Raw genomic sequence first — 26,218 nt, 5'->3', positions numbered from 1 at the left:
TAGATTCAGATTCTTAAGTGTGACATCATAGATGGGACTTAAAAGAATAGCTGGACAGCTGGTAGGGGAAGTAGGCCTATTTGTTATGTTTCAAAGGCAGAAGTGACTTTGTTAGTATTCTGCTTTTATAAAGGACTTGAATTTCAGATGCCTTAAAGTGTTCTTTCCACCCTGGTGACTTCCTTTTTTATACTTGGAATAAAATCTAAAATGCTTAACAAAATTTAAAGAGATTTTATGTGATATATCCCCTGCCTTCCTCTTCTACTTTATCCCAGTCTGTTTTCCTCCCACCCTGTCTGTTCCATAAGCACTGGCATTTCTGTTTCTAGAATTTGCCTGGTTCCTTCTTGCTTCAGTGCCTTTACAGTACCTGCTCATTGCCTGACCAACTCCTATTCAGCCTTCAAGTCTTAGTGTTACTTCAGGGAAACTTTTTGTCCCCATTCCTCTTGATTTTCTCCCTTCAGATAATATACGTCCTAATTAGATAGTCGTGTAACTGCTTGTTTGTTTAATGCTTTCCTCTCTACTAGTCATAAGAGCAGGGATGGTGTCACTTTCGTTTATCATTATAACCAGAGAGCCCACAACAGTGCTGGCCAGGGAGAATGTACTTGGTAAACATTTTTTGAACAGAGGAGTAGAGGAATGAATGGTAGGTGTGTCTCCTCGTGCCCTTAGAGCAACACTGATTGTTAAAAATAGGGCTTTCAACACACTTTGCATGCCGCAGTCTGGTAGCATGTAGTAGAACCCAATTGCCCCTCTCATTTTAGTTTAGATAGAATTGTCTTTTACATAGTAAGTTTACAAACCCATCTTAATGTTTAGGACTGTTTCTTGACTGATATATTTAGTTGATCTCAGTGGGCAGTTGTAACTAAGCCTTAAATCATTCAAGAGTTAATAGTATTACTTGCATTTATGTCATATTTTGCTTCCTTTTTAGTTCTCTAAATTTGACTTTTTTTTTTCCTTTTCTCAGGTACTCTCTGCCCTTGACATACTCCAACCTCCACACATTGACTATTTTGAAGAAATGTATCCTAACCAGGGAATGTGAAAGAAGGGGACAATAATTTATTAATTTATTCTTCTAGCACCTTTTTGGGTTCATGCTTTAAGGTGTATAAAATCTCATCCTTGCAGAGGTGGTTGAGTACCTGGAACCAGGTAATTTTGAAATCCCAAGTTATCTGACAGAGAGCAATATTATCAATGTATCCTGAATTGTGATACCATAAAACAGGACTTTGGAGCACATATTGTACTTAACCTGCACACAGCCTTATGAGATAGGTTATTACCATCCCCATTTTGCAGATGAAACCAGTGAGGCAGCTGTGTTGTATGGAACTCAAGAAAGTATTCTTGTTGCTGTACAACAACTGCGTATCAGTTAAGAGGTTAATACTGCCCCTTTTTTCTACCACTTGGGGTAAGGTGAAAATTAAAAAGATAACATAAGTCAAATCCCAAGTTCTTTGGATTAATGGTGATGGTGCTGGTAATAGTCATTACTTATATAAGTTTTTATCAGATGCCAGGCACAGTTCTAAGTTATTTACACATATGAGTTTAATCCCTGTAACAACCATCTGGGAAAGATACTGTGACTGTTCCCATTTTAGAGAAGAGGAAATTGAGGCACAAAAGATAAAAAAGACTTGACAAGATCACAGAGCTAGCAAGTATTGAGATTGAGGTTCAATTCCAGACGGTCTCACTCTGTGGTCTTTATTTCAACTCCTACATGATTCTCTCAGGATAGAGGCTTTAACACTATATTACTACTGTTAATATGTAAAAATAGTATGTTAGGTATCATGGATAATAATAAACTGTAAAATAATGCCTAGTATTAGCTTCTGGGACTATGCATGAAAATAAAAAATTGGGACATAGGTTAGCCCTAGGCAAAGCAGCACGATTTACCATTCTGCATTTAACTGGGTAAAACTTTAAGTGAAAGACAGGGAGTCCTAAATCATTGAATTCAGTGAGCTCATGACAGTATATTCACTCTAGGCTTTTTATTAACACTAGGCCTATGACTTAGAATGGAAACCAATATGAAAGCAAGATAGTTTTTCAGACTTAGCAGTGAGATAAAAATCATTACACAGGTGGTAGGTAATTCTATACTAGACAATTATCTTTGATAATTTCTTTAGTAACTGGGAACAATTAAGAGCTTCCCTAAGGGAAGGAGAATGGCTAAGCTGACTGGGGAATTGGGAAACGTTATAAGGTGATAGAATTGTCACTGATCAACACTGCTGGGATGTTGTGATCTGATGATAAACCTAAAGCTCTTGAATGCTGTAATCCTTGGTGATATTTTAACCGCTGAATCTTTTTGGAATTAATAAAGGCTTAACTCAGTGGACTTGGGGTGCTCCAACCTTGCACTTTCCAGAGAAAGCTTCTGGCTGACAAGAGTGTCTTTCTGTATTTGAGATCTTGGGCTTGGTCAGGTGATTCTTGACATACGGTTTTTTAAAAAAGCACAGAATTACCCTAAGGATAGAAGAATTGAGAAAGTTCTTCTCTCCTCAACTATAGATAAGAAGTAACAACTGAGGAGAAAGCATTGATGATTCCATTTCATAGACTTCCTGAAAATTACCCAGGTTTTCACTGAGAAAGGGACTCATGGGAGTGGGGCCATACTTGTGTCATTCATCAGAACTAACTTCCGGGGCGCCTGGGTGGCTCAGTCGTTAAGCGTCTGCCTTCGGCTCAGGTCATGATCCCAGGGTCCTGGGATCGAGCCCCACATCGGGGTTCCTGCTTGGCGGGAAGCCTGCTTTTCCCTCTCCCACTCCCCTGCTTGTGTTCCCTCTCTCACTGTGTCTCTCTCTGTCAAACAAATAAATAAAATCTTTAAAAAAAAAAAGAAGTAACTTCCTACACTTTGCCAGGAGTCACCTTTATCCTTTTAGTTTGCCGGAAAGGAACCTACATATTAGAAGGCATTCCTATGAATGTGTAATGCTATTTCTACCTATTTGGAAATGACGTTGCTGACAACAAACCTTGAAATTAGAAGAAATCTTTATTAAAGAAGAATTTTATTATAGGTTGTGTCAGGGGTCCCCAAGATTACCCTCAGCTTCCATGATTTGCTGAAATAACTCACAGGATCCAGGAAAGGTGTTCTACCATGGTTACAGTTTATTACAGCAAAATGATACAGATTAAATCAGCAAAAGAAACCGTTGCATAAGGCAGAGTCCAGGAGAAACCAGGTACAAAGTTCCACTTGGCCTCCTGGTAGATTTGCACAGATCTTGCTTAATTTTCCCAGCAACAATGTATGACAACACAGATAAATTTTGTCAACCAGGGAGGCTCACCTGAGCCTTAGTGTCCAGGGTTTTTATTGGAGATCAGTCAGGTAGGCATAGAGCACCCACAGGGCTGACCTTAGCTACTCAAGTCTCTGGCCCTCCTCCTCTTTCCCCACCCAGACGTTACTCTAATACAGCTGGCCCAAGGCCCCAGGCAAAAAAAACCGGTGTCACCATAAATCATACTGTTAGCATAAACTGTCTGATTTGACCAAAGCCCCAGGTATGTTAAGACACTCTTATGAGGCAGGACATTGCAAGGGCTCAAAGGTTATTTCCCAGGAATTGGTCCTGAGCCAGTCCTAAAGACTTTTGGAATGTGTAGGGTTTGGGTAACCTAGACCTGATGAGTTAACCCTTTATTGCACCTAGGCCATCTGTGAGGAAAGAATGTTTTCAAGTAAGATACTTAATTGGTGAATATATTTATATTTAATAACTGCCAGATATATTTAGATTCTCTTCACTGAACACTTAGCTAATTTATAATAATCATTTTCTGTCTTATAGTTCAAGCATGAATTGTTTATATCAGGCATTAATTTTGTATACTTGGGCTTGTCATTCCTTTAAAAACTTCGTGTGCTTCTATAAGCTAGGAGTTCTCACTTATTATTAGTGACCATAATTGGAGTCTGGGAGATCCTTGATTGATTATTATTTCAAATACTTGGAGAGCAGAGGGAAAGTTAGCATCGTTATGGTTTAAAACTGTGAGTGGCATAGATAGTATAGTACCTGTTGGTGGCTGATTTCAGCTCATTTCATTAGTTAGCATTATGTTTCTATGAAATTCCTCTCCCCAAAATTGTTCATGAATGTTTAATTAAAAGTCTTTGCCATAAAATATTTGTAGAACCATCTGGTACACGATTTACTTAAATGTTTTACTTTCTTATTTAATTTTTTTACCTTCAGGTTAAAAAATTGACACCTGTTGTAATTAGATAGCTACAGGAGAGTCTTTCAAACCTAAACCTCAATTATTCTTCTTCTCTGTTGTATAATTTTTAGCTATGTATAGAATCATGCACAGAAAAAAGGTGTTTTCCACTGGTTGTGCTATTTGGAAAACACTGAATCCCTTTAACATAAAAAGGAATTGTTACTATAGCTGCCCCAGGATTATAAACACTCTGTAGAAGGCATGATTTAGCTTGGAGAACAGGATACTAAAAATTTGTGTTTTAGGATAGCTATTAAATGGAAATGTAAGAAATGCCTTAATTACATACAAGCTCTGCCTTTGGTGATTCTTTTAATATCCTAAATAGAAGTTTTCTATGTCCTGTCCTTTTAATACAAGTAAATTTGTTGTAGCCAAAGCAAAAACATTTTTCCCTCAGTTTCCCACTGAAAAATAAGAAAACTTACTACTAAAACATAAAAATATTGGAGATTCATAGTATTTCAAGTTAGTATTTGATTTCAACTTAATGTATTATTCATCTGTGTTAGCAGCTCCCTCTGTAGTATCTCAGAAACATGGCATACACATTACACATGGTTTTAGACAGTGGCTTTTTTTTTTTTTTTAAATTGGAGGATTGTTGTGTCTTTGCAGATTTTAGAATGGATAATATTTTGAGTTTTAAATGTATGATCATGGAATTGTGCTTTGAAGAAACTTTGAGGTCTGTTTGAGGCTCTGTCATTTTAGGTAAGTTCTAAGTATGTTGCTATTAGATCTAATGGATGTTCTAATAGTTGATAAAGGAATCAGTTCATAGAGTCAAAAATATATGTTTATCTTATTTAAGTCGTTAAAGGAAATAAATAATCTTAAGTAACCTTTTATTATACATACAGTACCACATCATTGCACTTTTTTCTAAGATTAAAAAATTGTGCTGTTATATTGCATATGTAACTGTTAGTACAGAAACGTTTTAAAATCTCTTTACACTGATTTAATAGTTGGTATCATTTTAGAAAATCTGAGGTCTATGAATGTTTTGATATAATCAGATGTACACTAAGAGTATAAGCATATAGTATCATGCAGTTAATCATACATTTTTTTCCCTGAAACTATAATAAAATGATAACATCGGTGCCCACCATCAGTGGCTTGAGTTTTCAAAGACCATGCATCTTTAGATAGCTCCTTAAGCAACTTATAAAAAGACAGTATCTAGATTATAACTATTTACAAATCTACCTACAGGGTGCAACAGATTTAGCAGGAGTCCAGTATGGAAGGAACAATAAATTCTACCCTGTTCTCTGTATCTTGTAACTTTTCTATTTTCATATTCTTAAAATCTAATGTATCAACCTGGAAAATATATTCCTTAATAATTAAGAAAAATTATTTTTTAACTGAACTTTTAGCTGTTAAGGGATTACATTATTCATTTTGCACTCTGAGTTTCTCTTTGGAAAACTGTATGAAAATACTTTGGCACTTAGTCACTTTGAGCCTACTGAAATTTAACCCAAGAGAAACCAGTTGTAATTATTTGATTGAAAATCATTATTTATCATCCTTTAGTCAGGATTCTGAATTCTGTACATAAACATGCCTTTTTCTACTGGGATGCCTGCTGGATTGGAAATAAAAATTTGACCTGCCTTGGGAAAAGTTTACTTTTAACTTGAAACATAATGAAACATGATCTTAGTAGTAGTACAGGTTTTCTGTACCAGAAGCAATTACAGCCTAAAACCAGTGGAAATGAGAAGTCTTAATGCGTGACTGTGTGTCCCGGTTTGTCAGGACTCCTGCATTTTACCTAATGTCCTGTATAATTATTAATTAATAAGTTCCTCCTTTTACTTTCAGAAGTGTCCCTATAATAGGTTTGGCTTGTGCAGGCATTGTTTAAACAGGAATCTCTTGTCATAAAGGCAGCAAGGGAACCTCCATCCCCATTTTGACCAGTTAGGGTCCTTGGTGAGCAGTAATGTAGTTTTGGGCTCCCCAGATGCAGTCATTTAATTTTAACTGATAGTATTTGTATAGTATATTTTATAGCAACATTTTGTAATTTAAAGAATATACAATACATGATTCTTTGGTGCTATGAAACAGCTCTATAAGGATGCCTGGGTGGCTCAGTCAGTTAAAAGTCTGCATTTAGCTTGGGACATGATCCCAGGGTTCTGGGATAGAGTCCTGCGTCAGGCTCCTTGCTCAGCAGGGAACCTGCATCTCCCTCTGCCTCTCTCTCTCTCTCTCTCTTTCTCTCTCTCTCTCTGACACATGAATAAATGAAATCTTTAAAAAAGAAAGAAAGAAGAAAATGAAAGAAACAGCTCTATAACCTTCAGGGAATCTTAGGAGTCCATGAACTGCTAAGAACAAACAAAATGAAATACGTATATACGTACTTAAGTGCACTCTTACTCTCAATCAGACAGAACCAGCAAGGACCAGAAATCTACATCCTAGGAGCTTTGAAGATTCCCATGTTGTTAGAATTTCCTCTTCATTTATTCTGTAAACATAAGCATCAACTATGTTAACTAGAACCAGGATTTTTTTCTCTTTTGCTCACTGTTGTATTCCCAGCTTAGAACAGTGCCTAACATATAGTAGGTGCTACATAAATGTTTGCTAAATGAATGAATAAGATAGTCTCTGCCCTCCAGGTCTGTAATCTAGCGGGGGGATACAATCCTATAAATAATAATTATAGGTTGGGAATCATAGCAATATAAAAGAATTAACATATTCTGAGAGCATTAGGGGTCTGATTTTCACTCATTCCCATTTTAGTGTCCAAGCTGGATTACTTGTAAAGCATTTGATGATTTGAAACAAAAAAACTATTGCTTACCCACTGTCTACCAATTCTGGCTCCTTACCCTTGAAGCCTAAGGCAGAAACACAGAGAAAGGCAAAACAAAGGAAAAGTTAACAGAACAATGCACCTGAATTCCTGACTTTAATTGCCATTTAGTCAGTATCTAGTCTGCCTTATTTATTCATTCAGCCAAACATTTAGCACTACTTTGTACATAACATTATACTAATCTCTGTGGAAGGTACAAAGACGAATTGTTCATTTGTTTAATTTTTTTTTCCATTTAATGTACCGGGCACTGTTCTAAATACCTGACTCTTATTTCCATTTTACAGTTGAAGAAACTATAGCTCAGAGAGGTAAATAACTCATCCAAGTTCACTTAGAAATGACAGAGCTGGGATTTGAACCCATGTTCAAATCAAAGAGCACTGGACCAGGAGTGCTCTTAACTCCCTGCTGCCTCTTAGTGCTTTCCTTAAAAAAAAAAAAAAATACAGTCTGTGGAGTGAGATAAGATGTAAAGAGGGAACCATCATATATATATATATATGGTAGGAAGTGCCAAAAGAATATGGGCAGGTGGTATGGAACTTGAAAAGAAGGAGAGAGTGCTTCAGGCAGAAAAAAACAATAAGACTTCATGAAGAAAATGACATTTCAGCTGAGTGTTGAAAGATGAGGAGGATGTGGACAGGTAGCCTTGAGAAGGATGGATATTCCAGATGGAGAGATAAGTATCAAGAGCACCTTTTAGGGAATGGCAGATCATCCATTTGGCTAGAGTTTAGCATGCATGGATAATAAGAAATTAAGCTAGTTGGAGCAAATCATGGAGGGCCTTGAATGTTAAACTAAGAAAATTCATCTTTATTCAGTAGGCATTTGAAGGCACAATGAGAGATTTTTGTGATAAGGAATGACAGAATCAGAAGTGTCCTTTATAAACTTAACAAAGAGTTTCTGTTTGGGCTGATGAGAATGTTCTAGAATTAGTGGTGATAGTTGCACAACATTGTGAATGTACATAATGCCACTGAATTTTACATGTTAAAATGGTAAATTTTATGTTCTGTGTAGAGGCTGCTTTTAGACAACAGACTTGAGCAATGGAAACTTGATCAAGGTCAAAGGGCCCCCAGCGACCACCTGGCTAAATACAGACAGGCCCACCAGGCAACCCATCTTAAAATATCCATTGGCCCTAACTGACCAATGGGCTACTTAGAACCAGGCACAATTATAAAAAAGGGAAAATTCCATACATCTCCATACCTCCTCACCTTCCCACTTTAAATAGAGCCTCTGCAGACAGTCTTGTTTGAGGTCCAGCCCTGCCACTACCTTGCAATATATTCAATAAACTTATGTTTATTATTCTCCCTTGTTCTGCCTTGGGTGAATCTTTTCATTGCCCGCGCCACCGGCTTCTACCCAATCATTGTCCCACATTTGGGGGCCTGCATCTGATGGAGAGGGACATCACATTATGTTACATTTTACCACAACTAAAAAAAAAACAAAAAACCCTTAAAAAGGATCCAACTCTTAGGGCTGAGAGGCAGCGACTGTTGTGCAGACCAAGAAAGTTGAGAAGGATTTTTGGCAATTGAGTGGGACCTCTTTAGCCATGTACTCAACAGCGTGGGCTTTGATGTTGATGGCTGGTTGGGTATTCACAGAGGTAGGACAAGAAAATGAAAAAATTGGGAGGAGGCTCCCTAGACCCTCACAGAATGGCTGGCCACATTGATACAGAAGCAGTTATCAGAAGAGGACTTGGTGTACTCCGAGAAAGGAGAGACGAGATCCAAAGACAAAGATGTTGGGGTGATAGCAAGCAAGCAAGAATAGTAGTGTGGTTAGAATTTGGAGATTGTGTTCAAAGAAAGGAATTTGTAGTTAGAACAAGTTGTAATCATTTCAAGATAGAAAGTAGAGCCATGCTTTAAGGTAGATGAAGTGGAATAATAAGGAAAGTTCTTGGAGTTCAGACAGTTGAGAAATTGAGGGATAGAGATTCTTTACCCTGGTTGCACATTAAAATCACCTAAGGAGCTTTTTAAAAAAATACAAACGCTCAAACCCTACATTCTGATTTATTGGTTTGAGTTTGGTCCTAGGTATCAATAAGAATTTTTGAAAAGTTCTCCCCAGTGATCTGAATGTGCCCTCAGGGTTGGGATCCACTAGGCTAAAAGCCACCAGAATAATTATCAGCATAAATGTTGAAGTTACCAGTGACCACCTAAGGGACTTCAAATAGCAAACCAGCTGTTTGTGTGATCTAGCTAAGATCTGGATTGTTGTAAAGGCTGCTAAAGACAAGGATAAGAGACTATGGAATTAGTTTCTCGTATGTTGTGGGGTTTTTTTGGTTTGTTTTTGTTTTTTTGAGGTCTTTTGAGCATTAGCATTGGGACCAACCATAGCCTGGAAAAGGAGCGGAGATGGAAGCAGCTTACTCTGTCTCCACTTGTTAGCTCTTTACATTGAGACTTTTCCTCAGAATCATGTCAGTGTTCTTTATGTAATCATAAATTTTTTTTGATGACCAAATTAACTGTGATTGATCTACCAATCTTTAAAAACTTGAGGACGTAATTCATCTTCTGTTTAGGCTTTAAGAAAGTTAAAAGATATTCTATTTTAGGCAAAAAGTTCCAACTTTATTTTCATTCTGACACAACAGTGGAAAGGATTTAAAGTGAAGTATCAGAAGTTTAAGGCTATGTGTGTCTTTGACTTGGAGCCTTGAACTAATCACCCAAAATCTCTGCTTCATTCATTCTTTGACTTTTTAAACATGATTAAAAGAGATAATTACTTTATGTCCAATTCCATTCATTTAGCTGATTTTCCAGAGTGAGCATGAGCTAGGAATCAAGAATGTGCTGTTCCCTCAGGTAATATCAGCTCCCATAGGCTTCTCTAAGTGAGAGAATTTCACCAAACTGAGCATGATGCTGTTGAGAGAGGTAGTTTTATATAGTATCACCCCTTAACAAGAGCCAGCTGTTTCCTATGGGGTTCAGTCAAAGAAACGGCACTCTGCTTCAACGCCAAACACAATACTGTTGAATTTAATGTGAATTTGACATACTTGTCTCCAACATGGTATCTTCCCAGATGACTTTTTGTGATACTCAGTGTTCACTTTATGCCTAAGTTTCGAACTTTACCCTCAGGACAGAGGTACTAGCAGGTAGTATGAAGTATAATGGCCATTGTTTTTATCCTTAAGTGGTTCATGGTACAATTGGGGATGATTGATGATTTTCAAATAATTATAATACTAGAGTAATCAGTTTAACACTAGAGATATCAACCAGATTTCCTTAAGCAGAAAAAAACTGCTCCGCCCTTCTCTCCTTCCCAAAAAAGTTTGGAAGACTTATCTAGTACTTAAAGTTTTCATAGAATAAAATATTTTCTCTAGTCCTTCCTTATACAAGCCATATAAAATCAATGATCTTATTAGTAGGATAAATTATATTTTCAGTAGTTCCAGTTTATTTTTATTTTCCCACAGAGTTTTAGGAAGTATCTGATTTCGTGTTTATGGGTCCATGTAACTTTCTGCATAGCTGTTCTAATTAAATGGTGTGGAACAGTGCTAATAGGTGGCACATCTAAGTGTCTATTAGATCATTCATTACATAAATGTTAGAAAGTGGGCACTCTGAACAAATGAAAAAGGCAGATCTTTACATCTTTTTAAAGATATAATTGACATACAGCAAACCTTCTCTCTTGACAGAACCCTTTAAATGGACCACCATTTTATTTCATCTCTCCCTTTTTTTTTTTAAGATTTTATTTATTTATCAGAGAGAGAGAGACAGAGGCAGGCAGAGGGAGAAGCAGGCTCCTTGCTCAACAAGGAGCCCAATGTGGGACTCGATCCCAGGACTCTGGGATCATGACCTGAGCCGAAGGCAGATGCTTAACCAACTGAGCCACCCAGGCGTCCCTATTTCATCTCTTCTTACTGCCATAAAAAGTACTCAGACTTCTCTGATAGATCTCTCCTAGATTCTTTCTTCTTATAGATTTTTGTTCTCTGTATATTTCGAATCCTCCCTGCCCTTCATAACTGGTTCATTTTAATAACTTTGTCTTTTAAAATCTTTAACCAAAAATGAATTTCATTGGCGATGGGTAGCGCTGGGTAGGTAAGGAAGCATCTGCAGCTTTCATATTGAGAGGCTTGTCTTCCCTCCAGAACTGTTTGTGCTTGTTTATACCACTGATAGCAATCTGCTCTCAGGTTTTAATGACATCATTCTTGCAGCTTTACAATAGATCAAACTAGAGTAAATTGCTCTCAAATTCTGTTGGGCAGGAGGATATTTGAAACCAGATTGTCTGGACAGAGAAGTAAGTTTTTTAGACCCGTTAAGAAAGGTTGGTGGGTCTAATTTGAAGGCTCACTGTCCTTAGAGAAAGTATTAAGATTTGTTATAATAACAGTAAGAAGCATTTTATATGATTGATACATGCATTTATCCTCTGAATGGATTAAGAGGTGGTTGAAGAATTTGCCCTTTCTCTTCGTGAATTAAAAAAACTGGAGAAGTAAAATGTTTCTAATCTAGGCGAAGGCTCTTCTTTCAAATATCTTTTTTAATATTTAGAAAAAATAGTGACTATTCTAATCATTTCTTTTGGTGTCTGTTTCTTGGCTCTTAGTCTCTATTTTTTTGTGTATGTACATTTGCTTTGGAGGGTTATGATGGTGGGAAATTAGTAATCACCAAACTCTACCATCTCCGTAAAGCTTGCCTTTGCCTTCTTTGGAAAGAAGAGAGCTGAGGTTTGAAGTAATCTCTTTTTCTCTAGGATGCTCTTTCTGTTTTATTGCATGTGTGTTTATAGCCTTAGTGACAAGGACTCAGCCAGCAGAACCTTCTGGGCTATGACAGAGTATGTAGAATGAAGTATGTATTATGTATCTTTCCAGTGATTTTCCCTTTTTTCTGGTGATAGAATTGATTTTTTTAATTAGTTTTCAAATTGCAAATTAAAGGTAGTTTTAATAAATTTTTGACATTTATATACAACAGATTATTTACCTTAAAAAATAAAAGGAATTTGCCATTGCCTGGGAAAGAGATTGCTGTATTCAAACATTTTAACAACATGACCTTTTATTCCATTGATTTCTATAGAGAAGCACAGGCATGCTTCAGAAAAGGTCAGTGATTCTAATTGAAGCACACACTGATTTTTTTTTTTCCTAGTTGCAAAGGCGCCCATGCTTTTTGTTGCAAAGAAGATGATGAGATTTAGGGCTGACCATTTGTTACAAGAGAAAGCAATTCTGTCTGTGATGCATTGCTGTTTTTCTTCTACATGGAAAGCATTGTTTGAAATCAACAATATCCATAAACCAGATTTTCATTATCCATGCTATTTAATGCCCTCTTTTTTATTTCAGAGGCAGTTACATATCTGAGATCTAGGTTGAAATTTCCCTCTTCTATGGACCTGATTTTGGGGGAAAAAAAGATGTGAGTCTATTAAAAGTCTCACATATTTCTGGTTGTGAGATTTTCTTCTTTAAAATAGGAATAGCAAGATTTCAGAATTTAGTGTGGGTTTAAGCATGTTTTCACTGTCATTCTTGGACTTTTCATATAAGAGAATTCATGGCTGGAGGAGCCAGACATGATAATCCACGTATTATAATTTATTAAACCACAAATACGCTGTGTCCTTTTGGAGATATCACCTGACTCGTATTTGTTCCAGCATGTATCACACAAAGATAAAGACTCTTAAAAAAAAAGATTGTAGAACGTTTGACCAATATGACACCTACTTGATCAATACTTAATACCACAAGATTTCTTTTTGGTCTGGCTTAGTGTTGGTTTTTGTCCAGTATGCAATTGGAAGAATGATCCAGTTTTCATTATCTGAAGTCAGTAAAGACTGTTTAAGGATTAAAATTGTGTTTTCAAAGCTTTCTGTCCATATTCATTCTGTAGGAAATAATTTGATACAACAAATTCTCCATTTTCTTCTCCCCATCCAGCTAAACCAGTTAAATACCCTTATTTTGCTATCATATCATTAATAATTTTTCATACAAAATCAATTGCTCATTGCACCTAAAGCATTAAATGTGTTCACTTGAGCAGGCAGGTCAAACCACTGTAGTTCTGAACCGCAGATGGTGTAGAGTTTTTGAACCTGATAAGTAGTCTTTTACATAAGACCATATCACAGATTTCACATTTATACGCAACTTGAGCTGTCCAGGATGATTAGCTCTCTATTTTTAGTGTTCATTGCAGTGCTTTTTTATGACATATTTGCACAACACCTTAGCATTAGTAAACATTTATTCCTAATAGCTTATAAATTGCCCCAGTATTTACTGATAATAGAAGTTGTGTAATGAATCGGTTTTATTCTTTATCTTTTGTCTGAGAGGTGGGAATGATCTAAGTCAGAGACTGTTTGGCAGGCCTGAATATGGGAATGTGGAATATTGACCTTCATCCCATATATTTGCTATATGTGGAAACTGACTAGAGAGTGTCTCCATTTCTTCCCCCTACAAAGCTTTGATGGCTCCCTCAATACTAGATACTAGAGCCTAAATTGATATTCTTGATATTCATACTCATCATCTCTTAGTTCTGCTCCCGGACAGTAGCAGTCTTGAGTTTAATTACTTACTATCACATTATGAAATAACAACAGGGGTCCTCATCTGTTTATTTCAGGGCCTACCTAGTCAGCATTCTAGCTTGACGTAATAGAAAATCTGTTGTAGTGGCAAAGAGCATGGAGTCTGGAGCCAGACTACCTAGATTTGAATTCCAGCTTTGCCTCTTACTACCTACGTAACTTTGTGATCTTATTACCTGTTACAGAGTCTGTGCCTCAATTTCCTGGTTAATAAAACGAGAATAATAATGGCACCTACCTCATAGAGTTATTTTGAGGATTAGATTGGTATAGATTAACAGACTGATTTAGAACAGTGCCTGGCAATTAATAAGTGCTATAAAAGTAGTAGGGGAAGAGCTTATAGAGGAGATAGAACTTACTGAAACTGAAAGACAGTAGGAATTCCTATGAATTTTCTGATGCAAACAAAACGTGTCAGGCCGACTACCACCTAAAGATGGCATTAGCAAGTACCTGTCACAAACAAATGGACGTTCATAATAGCCTATCATTAACAAACATAGCCTGTTTTTAGAGAGAATTTTTATTTTTTAAATAAGCTGTGAACTGTTAATGAGGAGTGGGTTGTTAACCTCAGTACCTCATGTTTACTTACCTGGTCTCCTCTTCCCACGTACAACTCACTGGCACCTCCAAGGCTTCCATCCAGACTGAATCCACATTATGTGTTTCTTAGTGCTTTCTCCAGTAAGTCTCCCAAACCTTTCCTATTAATTAGAAAGATAGGACATAATTTCCTCCTTCAGCCCACCGTCCCAAGAACCATTCCCTTTCTTATGCCCCATGGTTATGTCCCCTAGTAGTGTCCCTTCCTGCCTACATACAGATTACCCAAGCTTTAGTTTATTAGCACATCCTGGGGCTGTTTTAAAGAACTGTTTAAAATTCCAACTCACAGTTGGAATTTTTTTCCCTCTGCTTTGAAGAGAATCACTATAGATAGAGCAACTTATTCACACCAGCTCTCTGAAACACCTGTGTTCCAGGTGAAGCAAAAAAAAAAGGCTTGAATCTAGTCTTCACCTCTCCATTAAAAAATAAATATGTCTCTAAAACTTCCCAGCTGTAGGAATGAAATGCTGTCAGGCCTCCCAACTATTATTGGATCACAGCAAAGCCACACCTAATTTGAGCTGTTGAGAAGCCTCATAACCCCATTGTCCTTTTCCTGAACTGCTTAACCTTCTGGTTAACCTTCTGATTATTAGCCTCTTGACATATTTAATTCAGGTGTGAGAATTTAGGGAGACTCATAGGACCATTTATTTGATCTTTTTTGTATATCCCACTGTTCTGACTTTATTTCTATTTTTTAAGGTTGGTAAATACTAGGAGGCATGTGTTACATGGAGACCCAGAGGTTTCAGAAGCCACTAAATATATCAAACCTGCCTTAATTGGAGGATGTGGGGAAGCAGTGGGGCTTTTAGTCACTTCATAGACCAGCCGAGTCTCCTGCTACCAACTCAGTTTATTTGAGAGCAGTACTTCAGGGAACTACAAGAGAGCACACTAGCACAAATCTGTATTTTAGCCAGATAAAATTTATTTATGTACTACTTAGTATATCAGTTTGCTCTCTGCATACTATATGAATATCATTATTAAATATTAAGAGCACTGATTTGTGCGGTTGGTAATGGATTTAATAATTATATGTTTAATTGATAGTCTTTTTCCTTTTACTGATACATCACTTAAAGGTGGCGGGAGAACCAGATGGTAGAACATAGGATTAGGTTGAAGTGGCTTTTTTCCAAAGGAAGTATGTTATCCATGAACTGAGCAGTTTTGTTTTGCATGTGTTTGTTTTTATTGTTTTGGATATGTAGAATACTAATCAGTTACTAATTTTTACCACCCTGAGCTCAAGACGGAGAAACCCGTTAGGTTACTAGAAGCCCTTTACCAGAACCAGGGTCCCTGTGTGGAGGTTCTCAAAAGTCTAACAGAGATTAGCACTTTTATAATTGTTCCCTTGAGTTTCCAATCTGTCCAAACCAACCCTAGGTCTCTCTCAAAAATAATATGCCCTGTAGAAAACTTCTTGATCTAAAAAGGCTTTTATGTCCCAATATGAAGGAATGTGACTATCATTGATGTACTGTTTGGTGCCAAAAAGAACCACAAGACCCCATTTAATAAGTAAACAAAATTTTCTTCTTTAGCAATGATAGCCTTTAGAGGTTGCCTTAATCTTTCCTTCTATGATCAGTAACTTAAAGGATGTTTTTAAACTGGTTACCTATTTTGTGATTTTGTACTTGCATTCTTTCGGCTTTTTCTTCAGGGAGGGGGAAATGTTGGGAAAAATAAGAACACAGTCATACATTTTGGCAAAAGAATGGACTTTGATATTGGGCATTCCTGAGTTCATATCCTTAATTCCTCCTCCCATTAGCTTTTTGACCTTCAAAAAGTTACTTGTTACTCTTCCTTGAGCCTCAGTTTTCTCTGTGATAAATGGACATATTTTTCTTTGAAGCACTGTTGCAAGGAATAAGTGAATTAATGCATGTAGTACATTTGGCACAGGGCCTGGCTTATTGTTATTTAATTCAGTACCCTTCCTCTCTCCCATCACAATGATGATGATAGCAGCTAACAAGTAATCCTTGTTCCCTATGTGCCAGGCATTTATATGTGATTCACACACAACATCTAAACCCTGGCAGTAACCCTGTGTGGTAGATATCATTGTGCCTATTTTATAAATGCAGAAACAAACTCAGAGAAGTTATTTAACTTGCGCAATGTAATCAAGCTAGTAAGTAGCAGTTGAGATTTTTAACCTGGCCTTTCATTCCAAAGCCTACACCACACTGCCTCCCACTGCCTAAATTCATTTAACTCCTCATACTTAAAACCAGCTTCTTGGGGCGCCTGGGTGGCTCAGTCGTTAAGCGTCTGCCTTCGGCTCATGATCCCAGGGTCCTGGGATTGAGCCCCGCATCGGACTCCCTGCTCGGCGGGAAGCCTGCTTCTCCCTCTCCCACTCCCCCTGCTTGTGTTCCCTCTCTCGCTGTATTTCTGTCTGTCAAATAAATAAATAAAATCTTAAAAAAATAAAATAAATAAAACCAGCTTCTTGGTCTTCGCTTCTGAAGTAGAATTATTTCCTTCACCATTTTCCCCGAAGTTTACTTTATCTTTTGAAAGAAAGAGCACAAGTTAAGAACAAAGGCCAGGATCTTGCATTTGCTCTGCTGCATACTAGCTATGAGCTTTGGTTGGTTCCTTTACCTCTCTAAACCTCTTGGCTTGTTTGTATAATGGAACCAGGATAGTACTTCTTAGAGTAATTAACAGTACATGAGGCTAAATAAATTTAAAGCTGGATGCTTAATCTATAGAAAAGTCTCAGTAAATATTTTTCTTTTCCAGTCAAGCTTCTGTGGCCATGTACAGTACATTAAAATCTTTTTGCTTCCTTGTTTTCTCTACTTGATTTTTACGTATCAATCTCAGTCTTTTCTAACCTCTTGAATGTTGCCTTGCCTTCATCCATCTTTTTTCACTGTTTTGTCATTGAGTTAGCATGCTCTCTACACCCACTTGGTGCCCAGTCAATATTTATGGATGCTAATGATGATGGTTACACAAAGATGGTGCTGGCACCAGCCCTGCAGCCTCTGAGACTGCTTTGAATAATCATGACTTCCTAAAAACAGAAAAGGAGTCAATCATCTTACTCATAATTGAAGGTCAGAATCTGGTGTCAGCATTTGTTTCTGTGGTGATTGTGTAGCTTTTTCTGCAGAATTACCTTTGACAGAGTAGTCAGGTTTTCTGGCATGAGGCTGATTATGATGCATTCTTATATTACTTCCTAAAAATAGATGCAGCATCATAGAGGTGTGAGTTAAACAAATACTGATCATAGTACAGGTTTGTTTTAATTGGAGGAAGGAGTCAGGGGAGGCTTACCATTGAGGGTGTGGTGGGCTGCCAGGCTCTAGATTCCTAGACTAGTTTCCTAGTCTTCTTGCCCATAATCATTTTTGCATCAAAGAAAATTGTTCAAAACTGGTTTTAATTTTAAATAAAATCTCTTTTCTCTGCCTTTCTGGTATCTCTAATATTGTCCCACCTCATTTCTTTGATCCTTAGAAGATTCCTTTTTTTTTTTGCTTTTTTCCTGCTTCAGTCTCTGTCCTTCATGAGCACATTTTCATCCTCAGCAACTTTTGTATTCTAGCAGGGCATCCTGCGTACTATATTTGGGCACTATGCACTAAAAATTCTGCTAATGACACTGATGTGCGTTATTCTAAAGAATGTCATGATGTTAAGTTTGAATTTATAACTCATTAATGGTGATGTGCTTCCATAATTTCAATATCCAGGTTTTTTAAATAAAAAAAGGAAAGAAATGAAAAAATTTTTAATAAAAGAAAAACTTTGTGCAAAGAAAAGGAAGATTGTGACTAAAAGCAAAATCGATAAAAAATCTGTCTATGGCAGACTTCATTTAGTAGAAGTACAGATTATTTCTTACTGTATCTAATGATTCCCAAACTTATATTCTCAACTTAGACCTCCCACCAAACGACTATCCTATATTTCCAGCAATCTCTAGTGAAGGCTTTTTTTTTTTCTTCCCATTTTCTTGTCAAAGGCTGCTAGCTCAACCCTCTACCCCACCACACACAATATGTTAGCTGGGAGTTCCTATTATTTTTATATTTATATATTTATGAATAATACGCTGACATAGGCACACATATGCTAATTTTTTAAGTTCTCATCTATTTAAAGAGGATAGGGAACATGAAGCTATTCAAGAAACTATTTCAAGTAAGCATATATGATTCATAGGTACAATGAAATGTTTGTTAATATCAATTTTAGCTTTATAATTTGACTAAAGAAAGGTAAAAGGAGTAAGATTTGAAGGAAGTGGAATACTCAGGAGGTAGAAAAAGAGGCAAAGAATGTGAGGTAGAAAAACTGATCTCTGATTTAACTTTTGTCTTATTTTTCTGTTGTTGGCAAAAGGAGTATCATTATTTAACCTGTCACCCTCACATTCCTCACCCCCAGTCTAGATCTGTTACATGGCAATAGTCCCAGATTGTTATGAGGATTAAATGAGAGGACCTATGTTAAAAATGGCATGTAGTAGGCTCAAAAATACTTTTCAGAAAACTGAAATAATCCCTTAGCAAATTGTGGGGTTATTTCTTATTTGAGGCTGTGGCCTACTAGTGACAGAACTAAGACTAATTCAGGTGCTAGAAGAAATGAATAAGAGTACTTGTGTGGATTTGGGCAATTACTTCAGACATCTTCGGATTCAGTTCCTTCCAAAAGGAAAGACTCAAATTCAAAAAGAGAACAATTAGTTCTTTATAATAGCCTGTGACTTGTGAGAATTCTTTGAGATAATTCAAAGTGCTTAGAATGTGCCTGGTGCATAGTAAGAACTCAGTAAGTGTTAATTGCTTTTATTTTATTATTTCTCATGTTTTTAAAAAAAAATTTTTAGGTGAACCATTTTAAGGAAACCAAATGTATGTGTTTTTACAGATAGAGGTAAATTGCCAATTAGAATGTGCATCTAATTTAAAAAATCCAGTAGGAGCTGAAGAAATTTTGATGGTTTTCTCACATTTTTTTTTTTTTAAGATTGTATTTTTAAGCAATCTCTACATACAATGTGGGGCTCGAACTTAAAACCCCAAGATCAAGAGCCGCATGCTCTGCTGACTGAGCCAGCCAGACGCCCTGGTTTTCTTACATGTTTAAAGTTCTAAATCACTGTAGTTATTGGAATTAGCAGTCCTAATAATTTAGAGATTTATCTCTTTAGAAGAATATCTGTTGGTTGGACTACCTTGTTTCTCTTATTTCTCTTGGCTGTGTGATGGCAAGTCTGGCATATTCAATTGCAAAGCAGTGCCTAAAGGGCTTTATGAGATTAACAGCCGTGACATTGTTGTAATCTTTGAGTGAATCTGTTGTAATTGCTTGTTTAATTGTCCATCTCCCTTGTTAGACTCTAATTTAGTCAGCGAAGGCAGTGACATTCTTGCACACCATTGAATTTTCAGTGCCTAGAACAGTGCCTGGCACATGGTCCTATTCAGAATATTTGTTGAAGAATAGAGAGTGACTTCCCATTTGAAAACACATGGCAAGGGAGGGATTCTAAAAGATGCATCATGTATTGTAGTATTAAATTTCTGATTTTTGTTTGAAACCTGGTTTTGCAACAATGCAAGTAATGGCATTCTCATGAATTTCATTTTCTCTCTTAATAGTCAACAAAGTGAAGGAAATTTCATGGAAAAGGTCAGACTGCAGAATCATTACAACCTAGGTTTGAATCCAAGCTCTGTGTCAACAGCTTAAGCTCTCCCAGCCTCAGTGTGCTCATCTCTTAAATAGGGATAGTTTCAAGTTAGGTATTGTAAGAATTAAATGAGGTGACATAAAAAATGGCACATAGAAGCTTCTACAGAAAGTTAGGTTCCTTTCTCCTTTTCTTCTCCTCATAGCACTAATTACAAGTAATTTGGGGGCGCTTGGCTGATTCAGTTGGCAGAGAATGCGACTCTTGATCTCAGGGTTGTAAATTCAAGCTCCATGTTGGGTGTAGAGATTACTTAAAAATAAAATCTAAAAAAAGGTAATTCGGCTTTTCTTTATTTGAGAGTAATCTGTATACTATGATGATATTTGGGTAAGAAATGGGAATCAGTAGTAAGCAGGCTCCTATGGGAAACAGGTTGGTTAGACCAAGAATTGGGAAGCCAAAGGGTAGTTCTAGCGTTTTTTCTGACTGGGAATGTGACTTGGGGTAAATCACCTAACCTCCTTGGCATGAGTTTGTTTCTATTAAGTGATATCCCCCAGTGACGAATAATATTGGAGAAAGCATCAAAAGCACTGTTTTTCTACCCCGTAAAAATAATTTTCTAGAATGTCAACATTAGCAAGAATAACGAGATTGGCAACAAAAAGGTCTTTAAAACAACATGGAAACACTGTTGTTTGTCTTGGGCACTTGAGGCATCAGAGCTGCCCCCCCCCCCCCCGAATTTATAATTGTTAATTTGCATCATTCGTTTTTCTGAAGCAAATCAGTACATTTAGAAATCCATATTTCGTGGAGCTACTTAACTAATTGCTGCAATCAGCAGCAATTTATTTTATAACAGGGCTGTTCAGATCACTCTCAGGTTGGCATACCATGCAGTGTTTTTTATGATCCTATTTTTAATTGATGAGTTTTAATAGGTGGAAAATGGTTAATCTGTTAATATTCTCCTGAAAACCCTAACTTTAATCCTATATTTTCTCTTTACCCAAAGGTAACTTAAACGGCCATAGCAGAGTCATTGACCCAGTAGGTACACCAGCTGTTGGAGAGGCTGTCCCATTTAGAAGGACCTAGAGAGGAAAAGCATACCCTGTTTTCCCTCTTGTTGGAGACCCTCATTAAATTACTCAGAAACAATAATCAGATAGCTGCTGTTCAAGTTAATGGCACCTCTGAAGTCCCTGTCAAGAGAGCTTTATTTAATGCGCAACAGACCTGGAGTGATGCAGGTGCTTTTTCGGGCCCTCCATTTAATTTAAGCTGCTTTAGTTGGCATGGCAACTAGTTGAGACATCTGGGAGGACATTATGCTGGGATTGAGACTTCAGAGGATTTCTGCCGGAGCACAGCAGAAACCTTATCGTAAAGTGGTGTGTGTTGTTTCTAAATCTCTGAAGCTATTAATATTGTTAAATCTTCAAATTCAGGAATTGTATTGTACAGAGAAATCCAGTTTTTAAAGGTTTGGCCTGTTTGTTGGCTTGTTTTCTGTGAAGAAAAAACCTTTTTATTTGTGGAGTGAAAAATGTATTTCCTCTGAAGAGTTTACTTTGCTAAACTAAAACTTGATAAAACTTAATTCTCTGCAGAATTGTCATTTTAATCACTTTATAAAAATAATTTAAAATCTTTCAGTCTTTTGTGTCTAAAATATTTTAGAGGAGGGACACCTGGGTGGCTCAGTCGGTTAAGCATCTGCCTTCGGCTCAGGTCGTGATCCCAGAGTCCTGGGATCAAGTCCCACATCGGGCTAGTTTGCTAGTGTGAAGCCTACTTCTCCCTCTGCCCCTCCCCCCGCTCATGCTCTCCCTCTCTCTCTCTGACAAATAAATAAAATCTTTAAAAATAAATAATAATAAAATATTTTAGAGGAGAGGAAAGCCCCTCTGCACAGAGGTAATAAGCAAAATGGTAAAGGTGGACAGGGGCTCTATGTGGTTTTGCCCTGGACTTTCCTGGTTAATTTAAAAGTTTATCAACCTACCCCCATTCAATTTTTTTTCATTTTTATTAAGTCTTTATTTTAATTCCAATATAGGTAACATACCGTGCTGTATTAGATTCAGGTGGTACAATACAGAGAGTCAACAATTCTCTGCATCACTCAGTGCTCTGTCTCATTCTCTTTTTAAGTCAGCTTATCATCTTCTTAAGCAGAGGTATGAAAGTAGCACTCTCCTTTCTTAAGTATTACAACAGGCAATTGAATAAAAGATTTTTCAGGTTCACAGATCCTGAGGACAGTGAGATGATAATCTAGTCATTTGTGTTTAGCAGGGGGAATACCCGCTGGTTTATATTTTATGAGAAATTATACACATATGTATGTGGTCTTAGTAGAGAAGAATTGACTTTACCATTCGAAATCATGCTTTATATTCATTTTCAATGCCTTGCTTTTCATTTTGATACTGATATACTTTTCTCTGTGTAGGGCTAAACCATATGAAATTATTATTTTTGTTGGTCAGTAATGGTCCAGTATTGTCAGTTCAGATCCAATAGATTTAGGGTAAACAACACCCTGATCTGGAAATACATGTTTTGTAATGCTAAATGAAATGTACGAATTTTTCTGAAATGAATATTTTTTTTAATTTTATTTATTTATTTGACTGAGTGAAGAGACAGTGAGAGAAGGAACACAAGCAGGGGGGAGTGGGAGAGAAGCGGGCTTCCCTCTGAGCAGGGAGCCTGATGGGGGGCTCGATCCCAGGACCCCTGGGATCATGACCTGAGCCGAAGGCAGACACTTAACGACTGAGCCACCCAGGCGCTCCTGAAATGAATAATTATTTATGAAATAATCTGGTTATAGAACCTTAACCATTCCAGCCAATGTTTTCCTTTTCCCCCTTTCTTTGAAAATGTAGTCTCTGTTAGAAGAAAGCATATGACATTATTTCATACTTTTTTCTGTTTTGGCTTCTGTGTCGTTTATTCCTTTTATAAGTCAAAGCAAGATTTTTCAAGTGCCAGCAATATGAATTCAACCTGATAACTTGAAAATTAAGATGTTTTCTCTCTGCTACTTGCATGCATACCAACTGTCACTACTAACAGTAAAGATCTGGCATCAAAACTTGGCTACCCGTTTTGTAGATATGAAGGCAGAATAGAATAAACCTGCTCTTCACTTCCATGCAAGAACTTTTCAATCCTTTCAGGAACAAAAAGTTATCAGACTCATCAGACATGACTGACATCCCATACAGATAAGTGCATCATACTGTCCTTTAGGATTTTTTTTTTCCGAGTAAAGTCTCAAGTTAACAACCCTTAATACAGTGATGCAATTGTAAAGCTCTTTTGTTTTTTTGGTTGTTGTTTATGTATAATGTTTCTGTTTGGGTCCTTTGAGATTTTGGAACCAACTCAAAAATTTGGGACTTCTGTTTAAGGTTAAATGGTACAAGTAGAAGTTTTTTCCTATCTCTATATAAGATTTCCTAGTGGGGAAAAAAATTTTTAAGTATATACAAGAGGGAAAAGTAAGATTCGGATCTTTCTTTTTCTATCCTGCAGAAGACTAAAGCTTTATTCCCTGGAGCTGAGCTGTGGTGTCTTCGGCCCCTTTCCCAACTCATACAGAACCCTGGCAGCCTGGCCTGTGCCTTCTAAGACAGAAGTTTGGAAGACTTTTTCTCCAGAGAAATGGATTAACCCAAGAGAAAGGATCTATACATAATTGAGGATCCCTCATGAAACAAAACTCTAAAGCTCTAAGCTGTCCCACCAGAGAGCTATATGACAGTCACATAGTAATAACCTAAACATCAGTGTTAGGGATCGCTTAAGTCATGACATATTCCAAAAAATGGTATATATTTAAGCACTTAAAATACATAAAGAAACTATATACCATGGAAAAGTGTTCACAAGTTACTTTAAATGAAAAAAAGTATATGTAATATGTTCTACTTCAACACCATAATTCCACTTAAAAGGAATGTATTAGAAATCAGATTCCACATAAAGATATGGATAGAGATATATGATGTTATCTCAGGCTTATTTAAAGTAAAAAACGTATTAGAAATAACTTGGATTATCAACAATGATAGATTGGATAAATGAATTCTATTTGTTCATAGAACACGATATGGTCATAAGAATTCTGCTTTATTAGATACTTAATTAACGAGAAAATGCTTATATTTTATACGTTAAAACAGTCAGCAACACCATGTATATGTTATAATCCCAATTTCAAACACACACACACACACGTACAACATTTTCACAATGATGTTATAGGTTCATTCACAGAGGTAGGATTCTGGGGTAGTTTTTCTGTTCCTTGGCTGTTTTGAATTTCCCCAGTTTTCTACAGTGGAAGTTTTTTTTAAACTTTTTTGGAAATTTTTCGAAAATACAGAAAAGTAGAGACAATCATGTAATAACTATCATTTACCCAATACCCAGATTCAACAATTATTCATCATTTTGCCAGTCTCATTTCCTCTCTCCCTTTTTATTGAGGGCCAGAAAAGGAAAGGCTGGAGTTATTTTTAAAGTAGATCCCAAACATCAAATTATTTACCTATAAATACTTAAATATGCATTTCTAACTGTTAAGGACTTTAAAAACCTAACCATTATGTCATTTTCACACCTAATAAAAGTAGCTAATTTCTTAATATTCCCTGATTTCCTCAAAGATCTCTTTTTTATTTTTTTATTTATTTATTTATTTAAAATTTTTTTTTAAGAATTTATTTATTGAGAGAGAGAGTGAGAGAGAGAGAGCACATGAGAGGGGGAGGGTCCAGAGGGAGAAGCAGACTCCCCGCTGAGCAGGGAGCCCAATGCGGGACTCAATCCCGGGACTCCAGGATCATGACCTGAGCCGAAGGCAGTTGCTTAACCAACTGAGCCACCCAGGCGTCCCAAAGATCTCTTTTTTAATCAGGTTTGTTTGAATCAGGTTCTAAACCAAAGTCCCATATATTGCATTTGGTTATTACATCTCTTGAGACTCTCTTATCCTGAACATTCCTACCTTCCCTTCCCCTCACATACCCACCCTCCCCCTTTTTTTGGTCATTTATTTGTTGGAGGAATTTTTCCTGAAGAATGATCCACACTGTGTTTGATCCACATTGTGTGTTTAGCTGATTGCTTCTCGTGGTGTCTCTTGTTCTTTTATTCCCCATATTTCTAGTAAACTGGTAATTGGAGCTAGAGGATTGATTATATTGAGGTTTGTTTTTTTGTTTTTTTGAGAGAGGCTGCAGGGGGCAGAGGGAGAGAGAGTCTTAAGCAGGTTCCATGCCCAGCGCAGAGCCCAACACCAGCTCGACATGGGACCTGATCTCACGACCCTGAAATCATGACCTAAGCCGAAATCCAGAGTCAGACGCCTAACGGACTGAGCCACCCAGGCACCCCTATGTTGAGTTTTTTTAAAGACATGAATACTTTTTTGGGCAGTGGTGTTCATATCACATAGACATAAGATCACACATTAAGTGTTGCTAGGGTTGAGTGGTGGATTGAGGTGATGCTCATCAGTCTCATCCCTTTCAAAGGGTTGTAGTAGCCATTGATAATTGGTGCCTGTATCCATGATGTCATAGAGGTTGAAAAATGGCAATTTTTTTTTTACTCATGTAGCATTGCTTTTGCATTGATTAGCTGAAAGTCTTCTATAGGAAACAGAGTGAACATTTAGTATATTTTATTACAGTTTTTAAAATTATAACTCAAAAAAAGGAAAATAAAATCCAGCCATTGAAACAATCTTAAACACAGTCAAGTCCAACTTTACTACTGTGTAAACCTTAGGTTACTTGCCTTCTGTTAGCCTCAATTTCCTCATCTATAATTGGGAATACCACCAGCTCCCTTGTAGGATTGCCATGAAAATTAGATGAGATGATATATTTAAGATACTTAGTAGAGTGCTGGTGTACCTAGTGGGTACTTAGTATACGTGTGTGTGTGTGTGTATAATTTCATTCACCCAACAGATGTTTATAGGAGACATAACTGTATATAGGCATTTGTTTCTGAGAATTTGGGATAGACTTGTGAACAAAACAGACAAAAACCCTTGCCCTCATGGGGCAGGGTTGGGAGAC

At 36.9% G+C, this 26,218-nt stretch overlaps 1 protein-coding gene and 1 long non-coding RNA gene across 2 annotated transcripts in view; both read left to right on the top strand.

Annotated features, from left to right (window-relative positions):
- The window catches only part of NLK (nemo like kinase), a 167,789-nt gene that overhangs the window by 105,486 nt on the left and 36,085 nt on the right, over positions 1 to 26,218 (top strand). The window contains 1 exon segment of the mRNA XM_027626266.2: positions 989 to 1,044. Within this exon segment, the coding sequence (XP_027482067.1) occupies positions 989 to 1,044 (56 nt within the window).
- Positions 1,042 to 24,787, top strand: LOC113939745. The gene is made up of 3 exons (XR_003525333.2): positions 1,042 to 1,176; positions 4,921 to 5,016; positions 23,661 to 24,787. It is a non-coding gene; the product is annotated as an uncharacterized LOC113939745 (long non-coding RNA).

Source organism: Zalophus californianus, chromosome 16 (genome assembly GCF_009762305.2).
Source record: "Zalophus californianus isolate mZalCal1 chromosome 16, mZalCal1.pri.v2, whole genome shotgun sequence".
NCBI classification, from domain to species: Eukaryota; Metazoa; Chordata; class Mammalia; order Carnivora; family Otariidae; genus Zalophus; species Zalophus californianus.
Note: the sequence above shows the minus strand (reverse complement) of the source record. Positions and strands in the feature narration are given on the sequence as shown.